Below are 20,524 nucleotides of genomic sequence, written 5' to 3'. Positions count from 1 at the left end.
TTTAAAAACAATGGTCTGTTATTTGTAATGTAGCTGCCCTTTTAATTTGCATATTCAAACTAACACTTTGGTGATTAGTTGCAATAATTCTAACATCGATAGGATGTGTTTTAATATCATTGTTTCAGTTTGTTTATTTAGATCCCCATTTGTTGTTACCTTGGCAACAGCTACTTCTGGTGTCCATTGGCATTCAATGTTAACATTGAAGTCTTTTTTCTTAACTCATATAAACATTTGGAATATCATTGTGATTGCACTATTAAAAATCCAAACACAGTTTTATTGTCTGTGTGTGTTTAAGTAAAAGGTAAACTAGTCTAGGTTCATGAGTAGCCTAAGTCAGATCTCTATGTTCAATGCCATGAGAAAGAAGAGAAAACTGGAAGTGAAAAAGCAGCGAGGGAAAGACGTGGGCGATATTTTTATCTGTGATCTAATTTTAGCTCGGCATGGGCTTCAGATAGAAACGTCTCCATAAATATTCATGAATGGAGGGAAGAATCTGCTGCTCAGCGATGCAGAGGGAGAGGAGCGGGGAGGGGAGAGCTCTGTATTCTACCTGAAATTCTATTTTTAGCTACATTGCTGTCTCTCTCGGTCTATTCCCCATGCACAGGGGAAGCTAAATTTAGCTGCACAGAGGCAGAAGCGTGATGCAGGAACAAAAATAGAAACGGGTTTATGGTCAGAGCACACAGGACAACAGCCAGGGGTGCAGCATCATTAGGGAGGACAGAACAAGATAGATGGAGAAAACAGGAAAGATAAATAGTGGGTGAAGCTCCAAGCTGCATGTGTACTTGTAGTAACTGGATAATGTGTGTGCTTACAGATCAAAGCAATACACATATATGTGTGTAAGGTGGCACATTGCTCTTCTGTACAACATTAAAGGCATCATTTACACACGTAAAACGGGTTTAATTTCTCTCTACTTTTCTCTTAAAATGACATTAATCCTCAAATACACATCATCAAACTGCATCACACCTCACTGCTCCAGTCACACAGTGTACATACAGTTAACCCCAAAAAAACCCTCATGTACGTGTCTCAGAACAGGCTGTACTATTTGTGTATTCTTTTTTTTTAGTACTCTCCCCTCTTTGCCCTGTTTTACCCCTTACCGTGCTGTCTTCCCTCCCTCCCTCCTCTCCTCAGCTACATATAGTGCAGTCAGTGTGTCTGAATCTGTCAGACGCACTGAATGGAGGGATGGGGGCTTCTGTTTGGCTGCTGTTACGTAATAGCCAGTAACGCAGCAACATGTCCTCATGCAGCATCCTAGGAGGGTAGCAGGGTAGGAGGAGGGGCACTGGAGGAATGACTGGGATGTTGGCATGCTGCAGTTGGTGTATACCTGCTGTAAAAGCACCGTGGAAAGCTGCAGCCTTTAAAGCAATTAAATGTTAGTATTAATGCTATTAAAGTGGTAATTAACTATTTCTAGCTATGCTAGCGGTAAGGCTCTAGGGATGGCGATGTTGGTCTGTTGGTCCATCACTTTGGTCCAGACTGAAATAGCTATTATATAACAACTATTGGATCAATTTGTACAGACATTCATGGTTCCCAGAAGAGGAATCCTAATAACGTTTGTAATCCCCTGATTTTTCATACAGCACTACCATGAGTTGTGGTTTTGACTCAAATGTCTCAACTATTGGATGGATTGCCATGATATTTGGTACAGACATTCATCTCCTCCTCAGGATGAATTATGGTGATTTTGGTGATTCCTTAACTTTAACATTTAATATAGTGCCCTCATTAGTCTAAATGTTCATTTGTAATAATTGAAATTATGTTTTAGTGTTGGTGTTTTATTATTTCCCACACTCATCATCAACTTACATCTCTAGCTAACACTCCTGCACCCATAACTACAGTTTTCCTTTGCCTTGGGTTTCAGCAATTTTTATTTTTGTACATTGTTACCCCTGCTGTATTTATTTGAAAAAGATTGAACGTGTGTCTCAGCATGTGCTTGTCCAAAATCCTTCACGCTCTGCTAATAGTTGTTTTGCTAAAGCATGGATTTCTACTCTGGAGTTCCTCAGACTGTTTAGAAAAGAGGATGTGTTGCCAAACGGAGTACCAGACTGACAGAGTCTATGCAGGTTCATATGTTAGCGGAGGGGCTGTGGGAAAATAGAGATGTGGATCAAGGCAGAAACGTGCCCAGACTGTGAAAAAGGGGCCTCGTCGTGCCTTTATTTGGTGTTTTTCTCTGTAGTCGGGAAATGTTTGATCAGGAGGAACTCCTCCTCACCTGAACGCCGGAGCTATTTTTAGATTCACACTCACATGACCCCCACGTCAATTTGCTGATGCTAATTTTATACCCGCTGTTCACTCACAGTCCTTCACCCCCACACACGCATGCAGACCTCCTCTGGATATTCACACACACACACACACACATACCTTGCCTGCATGACATATGCCACACAGGCTTCACACCTTTAATGGTGTGCACATCATGTAGTCCGTGTTGTGTTTTTTTCCGGGCAGGTCCATACAGACAGGCTGGCTGGGAGTGGTAGGATTGTGTGAATCTGTGTTTCTTGATTTGCTAAAAATCTTGGAGAAATTGGAGAAATTGTTGCTGTCATTTATTCTTTGTAGCACATTGGCTTGATGTGAGTGGCTTTGTGGGCCAGTTAGCCTAATGGTCAGCCCATTTCTACAGCAGGAGGGTCATTGACATGCAGCCATCTGAATAAGAAGATATTCAAAGCCTTTGGCTCTCTGCAGTGCGGATTTTAGTCCACTTTGTAAGATATATCAGTGCGATAACTGCATTCTCACATATTTTACACTGTCATATCCTTTGTCACCCTCTTAAATTAGTTATTTTCAGTTCTTATTTTGGTCTTTACTGGTTTATAATGGTAACATTTCCTTATAAATCACACAATTTCCTGCTCTCAAGATAAAAAGGGCTCAATTTTGTTAGCAAACAATGACAGCTTGTGATATTTTTAAATTTGATTATTGTGTTGTATATTCATTTTCTCCCTTCCATTGTTACTGGAGCAGCCCCAGTTGCTGGAGCAGCACCAGTCTCTCAACTGAAGTAGAACCTGGCATTTGTACATGGTTTTGTCTACCTTCTAGAGAATTCCTACATTAATCAGACTGTCTATGGCCACAAGCGTAACATTTTCATCACCAAATGAAATCAACAGTCTGTCGCTCAGCCCTCATTGATCCATTTATTTGTCTCACTATCACTTTCATATTGCCTGTGTCACACTCATTGGAACTAATTTACTCAGGAGGACACCACAGTGACCAGTCAGTCAGTATATTTCTATCAACAAAGTTGACATCTGTTTTCCAGTTGTTCCTGATGCAATAAACACAAACTGCCATTTGTTTTCATCCAGAAACAGACTCATACAGGACAACATGCATGCTGTGTGAAATATGTTCACAGTAGCAGTAGGAGTATCTTAGTAGGATTAATATTTTAATGAAAAAAATCTTATTTGTTAATGGTTTAATAATGACAAACCCTAAACCAAGAATGTTTAGGATGGATGGATGGATGCTTTTTTCATTCCCTTTCTATGCTGTGGAATAAATCTGCACCTTTTTTTTAGTCCACAAAATGTGTCATGAGTCCTCTAACCTTAATAAATCCTCTTTCTCCCTCTCTCTCTTCCCAGTTTTGATGTGGAGAATGGATTGTCAGTGGGGCGCAGCCCCCTGGACCCCCAGGCCAGCCCTGGCTCTGGTATGGTCATACAGGCCAACTTTCCTCATAGCCAGCGGCGGGAATCCTTCCTCTACCGCTCCGACTCTGACTTTGACCTTTCACCCAAAGGTCCTTCCAGAAACTCCTCCACTGCCAGTGACCTGTAAGTTCATTTACGCCTCGTACTGTTGATATGGTACCTCTTTGTAAATGTGGGAGACACTCTTCTACATTACATAGATACAATGTTTTGATTAATTAAAGATTATGAAAACCTTCATTTACAACCCTCAGAACAGACTTTTGCATAGTGATATCTCACTATGCAAAAGTAGGGTTAGGGTTAGTCTCAGTACCAACAGTATTTTGTGTGCTGCACTTTAGGTCATATATAAAATGAATGAGTAATAATAATAATATTATTATATAATATAATAATATATTCACAAGTGAGGCACTTGATACTATAATACCAGTGTAAGATTACATTCGTGTGTTGTCTGTTAAATGCCATTTATTAGGATTAGGGTTAGTCCGTCTATATTTTTCTCTTCTTGTCTGTCTTCCTTGCGGTGAGAGGTCCCCATTGGGGAAGGTTAATATGCTGCATTGGTTTAATGACTGGCTCCCTTACAAACTGCAGCAAACCGTTGTGGCCTCAACTTTATTTGCAAATTTGAAACTAGTCTTTTTGGCATTTTCTTTTGATTCCTAGAGAGCCATTTGAAGCCAAAGGGCTATACTGTTTAGGTGGCGTGCTTTCTCTTTAACTGCTTTGGATTTTGATGCATCAGAGCTATTCTTTTTTGCTTGTGATTGACAAAAATCCTACATAGACTGATAAGAGGGGTCTACTTTAAGCGCATTTTGATACAGTTCTTGTCCCAAAGGCCTTTCAGTCTTTCAGCTCAAAGGCAGTATTGAAACATACAGCGCATCGCGTGTCTAAATAATCCACAGTCAGATCTACAGTCTTGAAAAGCGCAACATTAGTACAACCAGCTGTTTTTCCATCACAAATGCCTGCGTGCCAAATTTGCTTCCCAGGGATTGGAAGGGATTGGAAGAAAGGGCAAATTTTTTGTGTGTTGTTTCTTTTTTTCACTGTTTGTGTGTCCAATATGTCCCTGAAACAGTCCCCTCCACAGTTCATAATGTCTAAACACATTTAAGTTTGTAAAGTAAGCACTCACAGGTCTCCTCATCGACTCTCGCCTATCTGTTTTTTAAGGGAAGAAAGCTTGAAGCACTGGGAAGTCAACTGGTTGTCATCTCGGTGAGGAGAACATGATAAAACAAAAATAAGATAAAAACACTGACTCTTTACCCTTGAATACCTCTCCTGCATTCCCTCTAGATGGCTTCACAGCCATTTCCCACCTCCCTCCTGACAAACGTGATTAAATATCAAACACCCCACCCACCCCCCAAAACACCCAGTTCTGTTTTCTTTGTTTTTTGCATGTGATGCTTAATCAGAAACCAAGTATAATAACACAGTCTGTGTTTTTATTTACTTGTGAGTATTTACTAGTTCATACTTATATCACCCACCCTTCCACCTACCCCGATCCGTTTCCTCACCAACCTTACTATACGCAGTGCAGTTTGGTTTCTGTTTATTTGGTCTTAATAAATTTGCTTTTATATTAAGCGCAGAATACTAATAGATTCAGGAGCTTATAGATTAGTCCTCTACTCAATGTTTCATGATTTTGTTTCATGCATTTTCCTCTTGTGTATTCTTTGCTTTATTGCAGACATACAGAAGACATGATTGTCACACCATTTGCACAGGTGAGTCCTCTGAAACCTTTCCTTCCTTTTTGTGCTCTCTGAAAATTTGCCAGATGGTCAAATAAAAAGAAAATCACTCTCTTGTTAGCTAAGTACAGCAGGTCTTTAAAAATATATAATAAACTCCAGATGGTACGAGACTGGGCTTTACTGCCTCATCGGAACAGCCCCTCAGCATTATGTTTGGATCAGGCATCCCGCTGGCATTGCCTGCCTCTTGCGTGGGACGTGCGTCACACTTGTGCTCACTTTACACAGGGAGAGAAGCAGTGAATCCAATACTGCTGGATCATGCTGTTTAAATTCGCATGCCGACGCTGATAAGGCCGCTACATGGGTCAGGTCTGGACACCGGATACTCTGTGGGCTTTCTCTGTGTGCTGAGTCAGTGTTTGGCTGCAGATGAAGTGACAGACATGACACAGAGGAGTGTCAGAGATGCCATCAAAACATCAGACAGGGAGAGGGGAATACCTCAGCTTGGAGGATGAAAGCAACAGTATCTGGTTTCAAAGACTTGTCAGCCGTTCATATTAAGAATCAGTTGATCTAGTCCAAGATGAATTAAGTGGAGGCATATGCAAGTATTTAAGGCTATGAATTAAGTGACATCTGTGGTTTCATTGCGTCACAAATGTGATGCACATCACATTTGATGATCCTGTACATTCAGTCTCTTGTTCCTATCTTATAGGTCCTTGCCAGCCTGAGGACAGTCCGAAGTAACTTTGCCGTCATAACCGGCCAGCAAGATCGCACAGCCAGCAAGTAGGTTTTCAGAAAATATCATTGGCTGTTCAATAAATCTTCTAACAATCTCACCGTAACACCTGGCAAACAGTTGCAGTTACAGTATGACTTGTGATTGCTTACTTTGGGTGGTCTCTGTCCACAGGACGCGATCCTCAGGCAGCAACCCACCATCAATGTGCAAGACCAGTCTCGCAGGTTGGTAGTGGTATTAAAATGAGCTATTTATTAATCAATATCCCATTATCAACACTGAACCTGGTCAGAGAGGCAGCGAGGACATTATCATGATTAAATCTGTGAATTGTGAAAAGGCAACATGTCATAGTAATGAAATAGTAAATGAATGTCAATCACAAAAACATGAAATCCACTGGTGGGGGGAAATATTCAGATCAAAAATCTTAAAATATCAAAAGTGAAAGTACAAATGACCCCTGTTATTGTTCTCAATTATATTCTATATGATATATGATTCAATTGTTATTTCTGATGCATTAATGTGTAGACAGCATTTTGCTGTTGTAGCTGCTCGAGGTGGAGCTCTATTTTATAATCTAAACATATGTGAAACCTTCATATAGAATATAACTAGATATATAGAGTAAAAGTACAGTATTTAACTCTGAAAGATGCAATATAAGTATAAAGTAGCATAAAATAGAAATTGTTGTTGTTCCTAAACAGCAAGAACGGTAGGTTTAAAGTTCATTTGAAGTTCCAGTTCCAATAATTTTTTACATTTGAACACTATGTGAATGCGCTCAAGGAGTTGACTCCATCCCATAATGCATTGCTGTGTTTATCTGGTACAGAGGAGCCTCACCAGCAGCTGGCCATAGAGACTCTAGATGAGCTGGACTGGTGTCTGGAACAACTAGAGACACTGAAAACTCGTCACTCTGTCAGCGAGATGGCTTCCAACAAGGTACTTCAACATAAAACACAACACTAGCACATTACCATCAGCCGGATGAGCTGGACAGTTAGACCACAGAGCAATATACTGAGCATACACACCTGTCACAAGATAAAATGTAGATACACAATGCCACGCTGTTCAGGTTGACATTTATTACAGACAGGTTCAGTCTCTAATCTGTACCGTGATTCACCCCCCTGAGGGATTTTATTAGTCATGAGCATCTTGTTGCCATTTTTAAGGTAGTCAGACTCCAACTCCATGAACATGGTACTGTAGATGACCATGACCTTATCAAGGTTGAATGTACTAAATCTTTAAGAATACGTTTACTATTTAAAAGTGAAGTAAAAATATTTTTTCATCACATTGAAAAAGTTCAACCTTTTACAATAGATGCACCATTTAACCAACGTCCAATTTTAGCTCCTGATTGTTAGAATATCTATAAATATCAAGCAGTTCCTTCCACCGCTTGTTCTCTCATACTACGGCTACTGCTGCAGTTGACAACTTAATGAACCAAACTCAGCAATCAAATTAAATAAAGTGAATTGGTGTTTCCCTTTTGAGATGAAATACGTCATCATTTATTTTTTCTATTGGAACGGATAATAAAACAATACATGTTAATAATTTTCATCAGTTGTCCATTAATGGATGATAATCTGCTGATGATAAAGTGCAGTTAACCTGTACTGATCCCTAAAGAAAACTGAAAGCTCACTAATACAGCATCCATCATGAATATATGAATAAAATCCCCTATCCGTCAGTGGATGGCAGAGGGGCCTACTACATGAATGAACGGGATGGTTTCATGCATGCAAACAGAGACTAGACACACAGACACACCCTTCCCCCCACTCATGTGCAGAAAAATGTGAATGAGGAAGTGGGAACTGAAGATGAAACGGCACCGCCCCCTCATCCATTTTTCCTCCGTGTATCCCTCTCCTCCTCCTCTTCTCAGAGTGGAGCCCGGTGCTCATGTGATTCCACGATTAGACCGCCCACACAACATACACACGCTGTTCATACTAACACACACATCACATGTACACACACTTCTTCCTGTCACATACATTGCCTGCTTGGATACGTATACCATTACACACGCTCACGTGGCGGCGGCAAAACCCCCCTATTGCTGCAGATCAGTCAATGAGCAGCTTCAGTCAGTGGGAAAGAACTATCCATACTGGCACTTAGGAACAAAGGCACACACATGGGAGGTCGCAGTGAACATTGTTTCTGCATCACTGACAGACCTATTGAACAGTTTCATTTAAAGTAGATCTCTAATGAACCCTGGAAGTGTCTTGGAAGAGGGAAACCTCTCTGGACCACTGAATCATTGATGTTTGGATAGCTCAGCTGATCCCATTCATAATGTTCTTCATAGCTGAACATGTACTATGTAAATAAACTGTGACTTCCTGTCACTTACTGTCATAACAGCACTTCCAGAATTATCTTCTATCCGCTTAAAAACATGGTTAAACAGTATTTCACAAATAAAAACTCTGGTTAACCAATTAAGAAGTATTAATTGCACTACTGTATAGTTTTGTCACCAAAGATGTGTTATTAAACATTTCAGTTTTCAGTTTTTATTCTAAGGCTTCCTGCTTTGAACATATTTCTGTGTCAAAATATTTTGTCATCTTCTGTTTATAACCATATACATGATAATTGTTCATGTTCCCACATCTTTGTGGTACATAGTGTACTGTTTTTATTTATGGCTACATGAATGAACCCCGCCCCCCAATTCATTCAAAGCTTTTCCTTCATATCTTCTTCAAACTTTGTGCACATGGTGAGTCTCACAACCTCCGCCTCTGACACAATCAGCCCTGCCTACTTTGTACATCTCCCACCCAATGAGAGCCCTCTGTCTCTCCCAACCTCTGCTGCAGCAGGCGCCTGATTGGCTGCTATTCTTAGACATTTTTGGAAGGAGGCAGGGATTAGAGTACCTCGTTCTCCCTCTGTTTACACACATACTGGAGCAGGCAGTAACTGAGTGAATGAGGGAGAGTGAAGGGGGAGCGATGGAGTGTGGCTTCTTTGCCTTGCATCCTCGCATCCCACAGCATTCCCACAGCTATGCTTCCGCTTTCTTGTCCTACCGTGGACCTCTGAAAAGGTTTTTTTTATCCATCCGTTCGGCTGGCACTGATCAAAGCCTTCACAGCACTAACCAGGGGACTGTCCGCTTGCAGTGGATTTTGCTCAGGCAAGCAGTATAGGAGCACAAAGTGTCCCTGCTGTCCGTTTCTCTGTCGAACAGGCAGAGTCGGGCGACCAGAAAGTGCTGCTCTCTCGCTCAGTTTTTTTGTTCCCATGCTCAACTTTGCGCTGAAATGCCAGAAGTGAGTTATTTCATCTCCATGTCGTGGATGTTCATTCAGGTAAGGAGTGGCGAGGGATGAACTGGGTGGGAAGGGACGGGGCTGCTCCATGGCTCACATGTTGCTCATTTTGTGAAAAAGTGTGAAGAAGTGGACAACTGGTGGACTTTTTCTGAGACATCAGTTGATAAACACTATCCACATGCGTAGTACGCAGTGTGTGCTTTGGGTGCAGGCTACTACTAGTAAAATCAGCCATGCATTTCTCTGCGTCCAATCATAAGCTTCTGCACTGTGCGTGACGTGAGGCACACACAAGCACATGGGGATGTTGTCGGTGGAGCCACTCTGGGTGTATTTATGGATGGTTATGCATGTGTGTGATCAAACTTATGGATGCTTGGTTGTGTGTGTGTTTGTCTGTAGTTCAAGAGGATGCTGAACCGAGAGCTCACCCAGCTGTCAGAAACCAGTCGTTCAGGGAACCAGGTGTCTGAGTTCATCTCTAGCACCTTTCTAGGTAAAATATACTTTGTATAATTGACGAACTGTAAACTGTACATAGACATATATATCATATAAAATGTATAATAGTATAATAGAAAGAGATGTATTAATACCTTACACATTTTTGATCTGTGTAAGCATTTATCACACATGGAACATAATACCTATGTATGTATATAAATATATAATAAAAGTATTAAAACAAATTAAACATTAAAGCATTATTACAGCACAGTGCCATTTCTAGTGTGATCACTAAGAGTGAGTGAGTGAGTTAATATGTTGTTGTCTCCCTCTGACAGAGAAGCAACATGACATGGACATCATGTCTCCCCCCACCAAGGAGAAGGACAAAAAGAAACGGCCCATGTCCCAGATCAGCGGTGTGAAGAAGCCCACCCACAGCCCCAGTCTCGCCCCTTCCACAATCCCGCGCTTTGGGGTCAACGCCAGCCAGGAAGGACTTCTAGCCAGGGTATGAGGACTACATCAACTCTTGTTTATCTCTATTCTTTGTTTTTAATATGTTCTTTCTTGTACATTATGTTGTGATGATATATATGTGTGTCCATTGTCCACTGGCAGGAGTTGGAGGACATAAACAGATGGGGTATTGACATCTTTAAGGTCTCTGAGTATTCTGGGAATCGCCCGCTGACGGTCACCATGTACACCATCTTCCAGGTAACATGCTGTACTTTCACAAACAGAGGGTGGTCCTTGTACTGTCTAACCTCAAGCATTCGGTAGAGTAAATGATTGAACAAGACAGTAAATGAGTGAATAAAACAATAACCTAACAGACTTTTGAATAAATGATTGATCTCTACCCTGACTGAGCCAGTGTTCTCCTGCGTCTGTAGGAACGTGAGCTGCTGAAGTCATTTAAGATTCCAGCGGACACTTTCATCACCTTCATGATGACTTTGGAGGATCATTACCATGCGGACGTGGCCTACCACAACAACATCCATGCTGCAGATGTGGTCCAGTCCACGCATGTCTTACTGTCCACACCTGCTCTGGAGGTAGACGATGGCTCTGACTTATTATTAATCAAAACAATAAGATATGTACATGACCTGTCATGTCGAGCATCCACACACATATATTAACTGCCCCTGTCTTCTTGTGTTGTCCAAGGCTGTGTTTACTGATCTGGAGATCCTCGCCGCTCTGTTTGCCAGCGCCATCCATGACGTGGATCACCCTGGAGTTTCCAATCAGTTCCTAATCAACACTAGTGAGTTTGAATAGCTCCCCAGGGAATATGTGAACGTGCGTGGGTGTTGAGGAGTGTATTTAACTATGTGGATGAGTTCCACAATTTTAATTTTTTCCTTTTTTGCCTTCAGATTCAGAGCTGGCCCTGATGTACAATGACTCATCGGTGCTGGAGAATCACCACCTGGCTGTTGGCTTTAAGCTTCTGCAGGAAGACAACTGTGACATCTTTCAGAACCTCAGCAAAAAACAGAGACAGTCGCTGCGCAAAATGGTCATTGATATGGTAAGACATCTCGGAGGAACCCTTAAGATTGTGGACATAGTTCTCTGTCTGCCTCAGTTCAGAATTTGTCTTCACCTTGTAAGCAATGTTTGTTCAAATCCATGATTTGAATCTAATTGCTTAACCTATAGGTGCTGGCCACAGATATGTCTAAACACATGAACCTACTGGCAGACCTGAAAACCATGGTGGAGACCAAGAAAGTCACCAGTCTAGGAGTCCTACTGCTGGACAACTACTCGGACCGCATACAGGTAAGAACTGTTTTGCCATTTTTTCATTGTTAGAGCTGCATTGATTCATATTTTTATATTAACAATGAAAAATAATTGCAAGTCTAATGTGAAAGGTGAACTTTACTGTATCGGTTCAGTTTCCGCTCTCTAAACAGCTGCAGAAGTCAGCTGTTTAAGACCGCTTCAGGTTAAATCCCTCATAGTATTAAGATTGCTAAGGTATCCATACATTCACAGATTCAGTATAAGGTGGAACAAAAGAACTAAAAATGTTTCAAAAGTGTTTTTTTAAATTGGATATTTTCAAACTGTTCTCTTGTCTCTGAAGGTCCTACAGAACATGGTACACTGTGCAGACCTGAGCAACCCCACCAAGCCTCTTGAGCTGTATCGGCAGTGGACAGACCGCATCATGGTGGAGTTTTTCACCCAGGGGGACAGGGAGAGAGACAAGGGCATGGAGATCAGCCCCATGTGTGACAAACAAAATGCCTCAATAGAGAAGAACCAGGTACAGAATAGAAGCTGCAGCACTTAGTGCATTGAAATCTATTGTAAATCATTATAAAGTGTAAAATTGAAATGTAGAACTAGTGAAGAAAAAGTGAAAATTATACCAAAAGATTCAGAAAATAAGAATCCCTCTAAAGATATATACCACGTCTTTCCTCTCTCTTTTAGGTGGGTTTCATTGACTACATCGTTCATCCTCTGTGGGAGACATGGGCCGACCTTGTCCACCCAGATGCTCAGGAGATCCTGGACACACTGGAGGATAACAGAGAGTGGTACCAGAGCATGATCCCCCACAGCCCCTCACCCAACCCAGAGGGCCAGGAAGAGGAAGCTCTGGCCGGGGAAGCCTCAGCACTCGGTGGGTGTGGTGGTGGTTCGGCCGACAAGTTCCAGTTCGAGCTGACCTTAGAAGAAGAAGGAGAGTCTGACAGTGAGAGTCCACCTGAGGAAGAGGAGGGCTATAGCGGCAGCAGGGGGACTGAACTCTCCAGAACTGATTCTGGCAGTGGATTTGATGCAGTGTCTGCTACGACCCGCCTGCTCCCAAGAATGCTCACTACTGATTCAGGCAGGACGTTTTCTTTAGACTCTGAGAAAGATATAGCAGAAGACAGAGAGACGGACCAGGAAGGCGTCTCTGAGGTACCACGCTTCAGACTTGGCACATAGCACCAGTCAAAAGTTGTATATCTTTTGGCCTTTTTTGTTTGTTTTTCTTGATTTCGGTGCCTCATCCTCTGTCACTCACCTTCTCCCACTCTAACCAAACACCACCTCTGGACAGGGTGATAGCAAGCCTCGGGGTGGGGAGTACGAGAGTGCGGATGGGTGTGGGTGGTGTTAAGAAAGTCTGCAGTTTTACACAGCAGTCACTTGCACTGGAGAGAGACAGATAGACTGATTCACTGTCCAGTAGAGGACAGGAAACCAAGTTTCTGAGCGGTCCTTTGTGCTCTGTGTCTTTCACTCAGATGTAATGTGGATAAAGTTCTACAGAGACAATGAGAAGTTTAAAAAAACTTCCCTTTTTACCAGCCAACCCAAGGTCTACTACAACAAATGACAGAGCTGTCTTCCTCTTATCTTTATGGAGAAAGTGAGGAAATGATGAATGGCCGTGAAAACACGACAAAATCTTGTAAGACATTTTGCCAAACTTGCAATTTACAGGGACAATGCTGTTTTGCCTGCCTTTTTAGGTTTTTGTTTATTTGTTTATTCTGTTGTCTTTTATTTACTTCCATACACAGTGAAATGCAAGTGGAGATACAGTCAATAGCAGACTTCAAAGCAGTGTAAGGAAAGTCATGGCAGAAAGGAGCTATGCATTATTTTATGCAGGAAACTTTAAATGTAGCAGACATTTTGAGTGACTGTATCATTACTGTTGTAAACGTAGCACTCCTTTCAGCTGGTGTTGCACAGCCCGTTTCATTGTGTTCAGCAGGCAGTTGTTTTGGAAGAAGAATGTGATTACAATGAAGTGACTAGCAGTACATATTATTTTGAGATTTTCAGTTGTTTCAGGCTTACTATTTCCATTTTTATAATCCTAAACTATGATATTATGACAGCGACAAAACTGAGCCAGGGTCAGGTAGTGTTGTACACTCATGGAGAGCAATGTGGGCTGTGCACATGGTGCCTCCTAGTGTTGAAAAGTGGAACTGAAGTTCTGGCATTGGAGGCAAATGATTTGCAAGGTTTTGCATAGGCCTATATGGAAAATACATTCAAAACGTATTTAACTGTAGGACTACCCAAAATATCAGTTATGTTTCAGTGTTGTTGTGCTTTTGATTATTTTTGTTGGATTTTTGGAATTTTATTTCAAGTCACTAATGGTTTTTTTTGCATACTTAATTTTTGGCACCCATTTTTATCAGTTTGCCTTCAAGTTTAGCACTTTACAGTTTTGTTCATTGCTAGCCCTCATTGTGGGTTTTAAGGGCTTGAGCCAAAATATGAACACATTGGAGGCTGTTGACTGCAAAACAGTTTGTCATTCACTGTTAAGAAACCAGCACAGACATGCAAAAACTAAATGCAACAGTACAGCTACAAATGCATTAAACTATCCATTCAGATCCATTATCATTACTAAATTATGTGTCAAACACAGCATCCACCGACTGAAATACCCTTTTTGGTAACATCCACTTGCATAATTTACTAGACTGATAGAGGCAGGGTATTATAAACATAAGGTTGGCAAACAAGGATGTTAGCATCATTATAACTGTACAAAATCCAAGAGGTGACCGAGAGACATTTTCCTGTACCAGAATTATTTTCATCTTTTTTCTCTCATTGATCAATATTTCGCTCTTCACAGGGACATAGTCAATGACAAAACAAGTGCCAAGCAAGCATGACACAACCCGTACTGTAATTTCCATTTTGCCACTGGCTACTTTCCATCAGTGACTGATAAAGTTGGTTGATTGTAGCACCCTGTGTGCCAATCTGACCCCAGTGTCTCTGTTCCTTTTTTTCTAACTCCTCTTCAAACAGTAACTGAAACTGATATTGTCTTAAAACAGTGATGTGTTGTTGTTTTTTGTGTGTGTGTGAGTGAATGACTGGGTTGACTTTTTTGATGTATTTGCTAAGAAAAAACCAAAGCACTTTGTATGGTACTTTTACAGTTCTGCACTTCCAGTACAGTTGAACATGTATAACGTGACTGTTTCACTGTTTTTCTGTTGGCGAACGGCCTGGTGGTTGAGTTGAATTGCACGGGCTGGACCACTATAGCTCTTAAAGGTTGGATTTTGGAGGGACTGAAGTTGTTGTTTTTTATAATTGACTGTATAAAAAATGTGATGAAATGCATGACATTGGCTGCAGGATTCAAAGAATATAAAGAGTATAGTACTTACAAAACTTAGCCTGAGGGGACATTTTATTTTATTACCATGGAAAAAGAGTAAATCATGTTTTAACGTGTGAATGAACTGAAAGGTTTTTTTTCCCTGTTTTTTTTCGTTGCCTTATTTTCAAACTTGGGATTTTTTTTTCTTTTCCTGGTCATAGATGTGTTCACTGACATGCTGGAGTAAAACATGTGCAATCCTTTCTGCAGCCATAAACAGCACCAAACAGACCAACACTCAAGGATGCCTTCAATACTAAGGACTATTTAACAACAGCTTAACCAGCACAACATGCGAAGATTCCGTCTGTCTCTCTGCATGTCACTAATTGTTTGATTTTGTATATTTTCCTCACAGTGCTTCATGTACAGTTTATTTATTATTTCTATATTATCTGTCAGAAACGATGGAACAGTAGACTTAAGTTTAGTCTGAGGTTTAGTACTTATGTATAGCTTGATGTGTGAGAAAGTCAAACAGGACAGATTTCAACTATTACTCAGCTTTTTTCCTTCTCTTTTAATTCTTTATGTTGGCAAATAACATTATACATAAGCAAAAATACTCACTTTCATGCTTTTCTTGGTATAAAAATAGTTGAGTGACAGATTTCTGGGTTTTCTAAAACATCTCTCCTCTCCTGTTTTCCTCTGTATCAACTGATCTGGTCAGATTGCGTATTCATGAAGGATCTTACAGTAAGTGTGGCTGATCTGAGACTTTTTTGATTCATAGTGAAGATAATATAGTCATACGGCCTCAAGTCATCCTAGATCAGTATTTCTGTTCTTAGAGATTTTATGAATATGGGTCATGAGCTAAGACTCTGCAACTTTGACAATCCAAACTCTGCTGTTTAACTGCGGGTGTGTTAGCCCTCTCTACAACTAGAACTGTATGCCTTGGCAATAAAGGAAAAACTCTTCACTCTTTGATGTCTTGTTCTCTACTTTCACGAGGAAACTAAATAATAAGACATGATTAGAACGTTTGCAAAAAATAATCCTGTTAATGCTGATTAACAAACATCTTCATCTTCATCATCATCATGAATAAAAATGCTCTTATCACTGATATGTAGGATATATTTATTGTGGTCATTACACATGATGTTAATCTCTTAACAAGCAGCAGCCTGCTGATGGGTTAGTCATTATACTATATAAGTAATACTATACAGCCAATCATTGTTCAAACCGATTACTTTATTTTGAAATCCTAAATACATCAGACTGGATCTAGAGTGTGTATAAGATATGTAAAATACAGCCATTCAAATAATGAAGTCTTGTGGTTTGAGTTTTTTACCTGTGTAAACATCTTAAGGGCTTCAATGAAGAGTAAGAACAGAATTTTTGCACAATATAAAGTCAAAACAACGTAAAAAAAACGAAGTAAAAAAAACTCAGGTACTTTAGGCTACTTCTCTTTTTGGAGAGAAATCTCATATTTCTTTAATCCATTACATTTATTTGACAGCTTTAGATATTAGGTATTAAGATTTTACATACAGTACAAACAATTAATGAGTTTATATATGCACTGTTACAGATTAAACTATCCAAAGAATATAAAATAGTTCAAATTAGCTACGACATTAAAATGCTTCTAGTGTTTATGCATCTTTATTATTTATAATAATCCAATAATAAAATATAATACTCATTACTTTTGAATAATATATTTTCCTGATGACGCCTCAAAAACATTATTTATCATTTATTATTATTATATTGTTTCATCTGTGGCATTGCAGCATTTACCTAACACTACTACATTTACTATCCACACAATACTAAATAAAAACTTATAGGAATAGGAGGGGGCGGGGCGCTTTGCGAGTGCGCGGATTTCCCTCCTCTGATTGGCCCATGGTCCTGTCAATCATCCTTACACTCTGTTTGCACCCGCTTCTGCCGGGGCTGTCAATCAACAGACGCAAGAGCTACTGCAGGTGCAAAGCTGGGCACGGGGCTAGGCGCTGCTGAAGCCGAGGATAAAACGCACATTTCATGGTAAACCCTGCGCTTATTTCTCACTGTGAGGCCGTGTCAAGTCAGACTGTGGCAGCAGCTAGCATGTGGAGTATTTGTCGCTTGTCATATCCTGGATTTAGACCGAAAATGTAGTGGTAAATAAGGAAGAGTAACCTTCATTTGACATAGCTGGGATGCTTAGCTAGCTCCTGCTGCCACTTTGATGTGCTGGTAACGGTCTGCTGGGTTAGCATTAAAGGTAGCAATGCTAGGCTGATTTAATGCATTTTCAAAGGCCAAAAAACTGCATTTTCATCTGTATTGCTTCCACCTCCTTAACAATCGTTGGGTCTTTATTTTAGGTGGTAAGTAATGTGTTTTCTAGGTTTTTCTCTCGCTAACGTGGACCGGACTGTGAAATAAATTCAGGCAGCTACATACACAAGCTAACACCAGCGGCCAGATAAGCTCCGCTGTGGATTGGGAATGTGGTTTAGGCCGTTTACATTGGGGGACATGATGTGTTCATAAAGAGTCAGTGTGCATTATAGGCGTTGACTGTTTGTCAGTCTAATTTACTACAAGGTATTCTGGCCAGCCATATGGTCATTCATAATTGGCTGGCTACCGTAGCGCTCCGCGGATGTTCCCTGCCCTCCTGGATGGGAATGGATAGTGAGTTTAGCTGATGCTTAGCCTGCTAAGCCCTGGTACTTCCGTCCTCTTATCTTGTGTGGGGCGGAGGTGTGCATTCCTTGTCGGACCAGTATTATTGACATGAAGTAGAAGCACTCAAGGCTGTGTCTGGTTATCGGCTGCCTGTGTTGACACAGTCTCTTCTTGGCGGAACGACTTCATCATTTTATTTCCCTGATAAAGATATGAGTCTGTTGGGAACCATATGGTGTGTAACCCGATCTCATACAGCAGATGATACCGACATTATTTAACCCCATCACGTGTTAAATTGTATGCGTGAGGCTGTTTAACTCTGGCCTACGAATTCAGGTGGTCTGGTCTGTCTGAATAGTGATGATGAAATGTAGCTCTGTATCTGTGCATTAGTTTCATGGTGTCCTTCACAGATGTGCCACATAATGGTTTGTCTTTTGTTATGTGTTTTGTCAGTCCTGTACATTTGATATTTGAACCTGCCAGGCCCTCTTAGTGTATTTCTGCATACATTTCTGTCTTTAAAAAGATGTGAAAAAGCTCAGTACATCAGTGAAACTACTCAATAGTTGGTCATTTACTGTTCTTTCCTAAGACTTGTTAATAGGACCTTTTTAACCTTTGTTACAATGCTAGAATTTCATTGTGTTCATGTTCATTTGAATAAGTTGAGGACGTTTTGTCTCCATGTTTTTAAGATCTCTGTGGTTCAGAGGTTTTGACATTATTGTAAAGCTTAGACAACAGAAACCTGAATCTGCTGTGTCAGTCTAAAAGTAGCTTCAGAGGATGTCTCTTGGTGATATCAGGGGTTTGATCGTGCTAATCTTGGTGTCAGTAGTTTCCCGTTTCAAAGACTTTTTTGATTCTTGAATATGCTTACGATGTGGTTTGTGAATTAACTTTCTGTAGACCAATTTTTACAAATTCAGTATGAAAAATCCAACATAATGCAAACTAATTGACAAAGTGTGTGTGACAATCTGTCATATGTCCAGAACCAGAACAGTAAAATTGTATAAAATGGTAGAGGCAGAATGGTTTTTATTTTCATTTTTACCGAACATGAAATGTTTCAGCCAGTGGCAGAGGAATTGTGTTTGACACTGTAACTACAGGGGACACTGGACACATGGTCATGAACACAAAACCTGAACGATCTGATGGAATCAAATAGCATCTCGAGTGTACCTTTGTAAATGTATATAATGTTACTTTTGCAGACATTGTCAGAAAGGCTTTGAATCAACACTGATGATTTAGCATAGTTTGTGGTGTAGGTGTTGGTGTGTTGGGTTATATTGTAAGGGGTTTCTATTTCTTCGTCCACTCCCTGTAAATAAGAACAGGCTGTTTCCTCAGTCTAATTCCTTGTGACTGATTAATATGTGATCTCAATCCTTGCATAGATGGCGTCTGCAAATGCCACATACGGACAGAAGGAGTCCACGGACCAGAACTTTGATTACATGTTTAAAATCCTCATCATTGGCAACAGCAGCGTAGGAAAGACTTCCTTCCTTTTCCGCTACGCAGACGACTCATTCACGCCAGCCTTTGTCAGCACAGTGGGCATCGACTTCAAGGTCAAGACCATCTACAGGAATGACAAGAGGATAAAGCTGCAGATCTGGGTGAGGAAGGGAATACACACATGCATGCAGACATGCTGCAGGTGGTCACAATCTGTGTTTTCTCTGTATGTGCTGGTACAGAGTCCAATCTGATATTTCTGTTCTCCTTCATAACACGGTGATGTAGTTAACACTCAGCATAAAACAGGCCTTCACTACAAACCGTGTCTGTGAGTGTCTGACAGCTGATAGTGATGAAATATAAACCTTTCTTTTCATGGTTTCTCTAATGGTAGAACTACTGTGTGGTGGTAACAGTCTCTGCTCATCTCCATGAACAATATACTGACATACAAATGCAAGTTTTTAACAGCGGTGACATCCTTGATACAGTATTTAAGGCTGCAACTAACAATTCTTTCATTATTGATTAATCTGAGTATTTTCTCAAATAATGGTCAAAACATCCGTTCCATTGGTACACTGAAAAGCAGCAAGTCCTCACATCGGAGAAGCTGCAACCAGATCATTCTGTTTTTTATTTTCTGTTGATCCACTAATTGATTAATCAACTCATCGTTTCAGCTCCACAGTAATTATAATTTAACAAGTCTTCAAAAAACTAGTTTTGATTCATTAGAATTAAAGACACTTTTTTCACATGCAGATTGTATTTCCTGCTGCCCCAAATGCTCTCTGTTATCATGTATCTAATGAAAGCCAGCTGTTGAACTGGCCTCTCCAGTCCCCTGAATCACTTCATCTGCTGTGTAATGACAATACCCTTGAAGTGTACTTAATGTAAGCCATAAAGCCTGACTCCAGGACCAATCGCTTATTACATGCAACACCAGAGGAATACCTAATGCTCCTGGGAGATATCTGAATGTTAAAGCTCAGCAACCATCAGGAGGCACATGTCATTGATTCTTTGCAGGTGCTGGTGACAGTAATGTGCACAAGACAAAAGAATACCCACACACTGCTGTCTTGTTCTCAGTGCTTAGTGAATCCTACATGGACATGGTAATGTTTAGGCCACAACCTGAGGAAGACTGTCTGTGGATGGATGGAAACTTTTTCTTGTCCATGAGATCATGAGTGTGTTGTGTTTTTTTTTTTTTT

The 20,524-nt window shown here is 40.6% G+C and overlaps 2 protein-coding genes across 2 annotated transcripts in view; both read left to right on the top strand.

Moving 5' to 3' along the window:
• LOC118334292 (cAMP-specific 3',5'-cyclic phosphodiesterase 4D-like) overlaps positions 1-16,107 on the top strand; it is a gene marked incomplete in the record, with an annotated part of 42,312 nt that extends 26,205 nt beyond the window's left edge. The window contains 15 exon segments of the mRNA XM_035670139.1: positions 3,678-3,869; positions 4,938-4,982; positions 5,467-5,503; positions 6,198-6,271; positions 6,399-6,451; positions 7,069-7,181; positions 9,959-10,052; positions 10,342-10,514; positions 10,625-10,723; positions 10,903-11,067; positions 11,183-11,282; positions 11,395-11,549; positions 11,681-11,803; positions 12,114-12,296; positions 12,467-16,107. Of these exon segments, the coding sequence (XP_035526032.1) occupies positions 3,678-3,869; positions 4,938-4,982; positions 5,467-5,503; positions 6,198-6,271; positions 6,399-6,451; positions 7,069-7,181; positions 9,959-10,052; positions 10,342-10,514; positions 10,625-10,723; positions 10,903-11,067; positions 11,183-11,282; positions 11,395-11,549; positions 11,681-11,803; positions 12,114-12,296; positions 12,467-12,970 (2,110 nt within the window).
• Positions 16,108-17,073: 966 nt separating this feature from the next.
• The window catches only part of LOC118334290 (ras-related protein Rab-3A-like), a gene marked incomplete in the record, with an annotated part of 8,203 nt that continues 4,752 nt past the window's right edge, over positions 17,074-20,524 (top strand). The window contains 2 exon segments of the mRNA XM_035670137.1: positions 17,074-17,192; positions 19,235-19,459. Of these exon segments, the coding sequence (XP_035526030.1) occupies positions 17,190-17,192; positions 19,235-19,459 (228 nt within the window).

The sequence above is a fragment of the Morone saxatilis genome, unplaced genomic scaffold (assembly GCF_004916995.1).
Source record: "Morone saxatilis isolate NCDOM2014 unplaced genomic scaffold, NCSU_SB_2.0 Contig23, whole genome shotgun sequence".
Taxonomy (NCBI): domain Eukaryota; kingdom Metazoa; phylum Chordata; class Actinopteri; family Moronidae; genus Morone; species Morone saxatilis.
The sequence above is the reverse complement of the archived record's forward strand: the minus strand, read 5'-3'. Positions and strand labels throughout refer to the sequence as shown.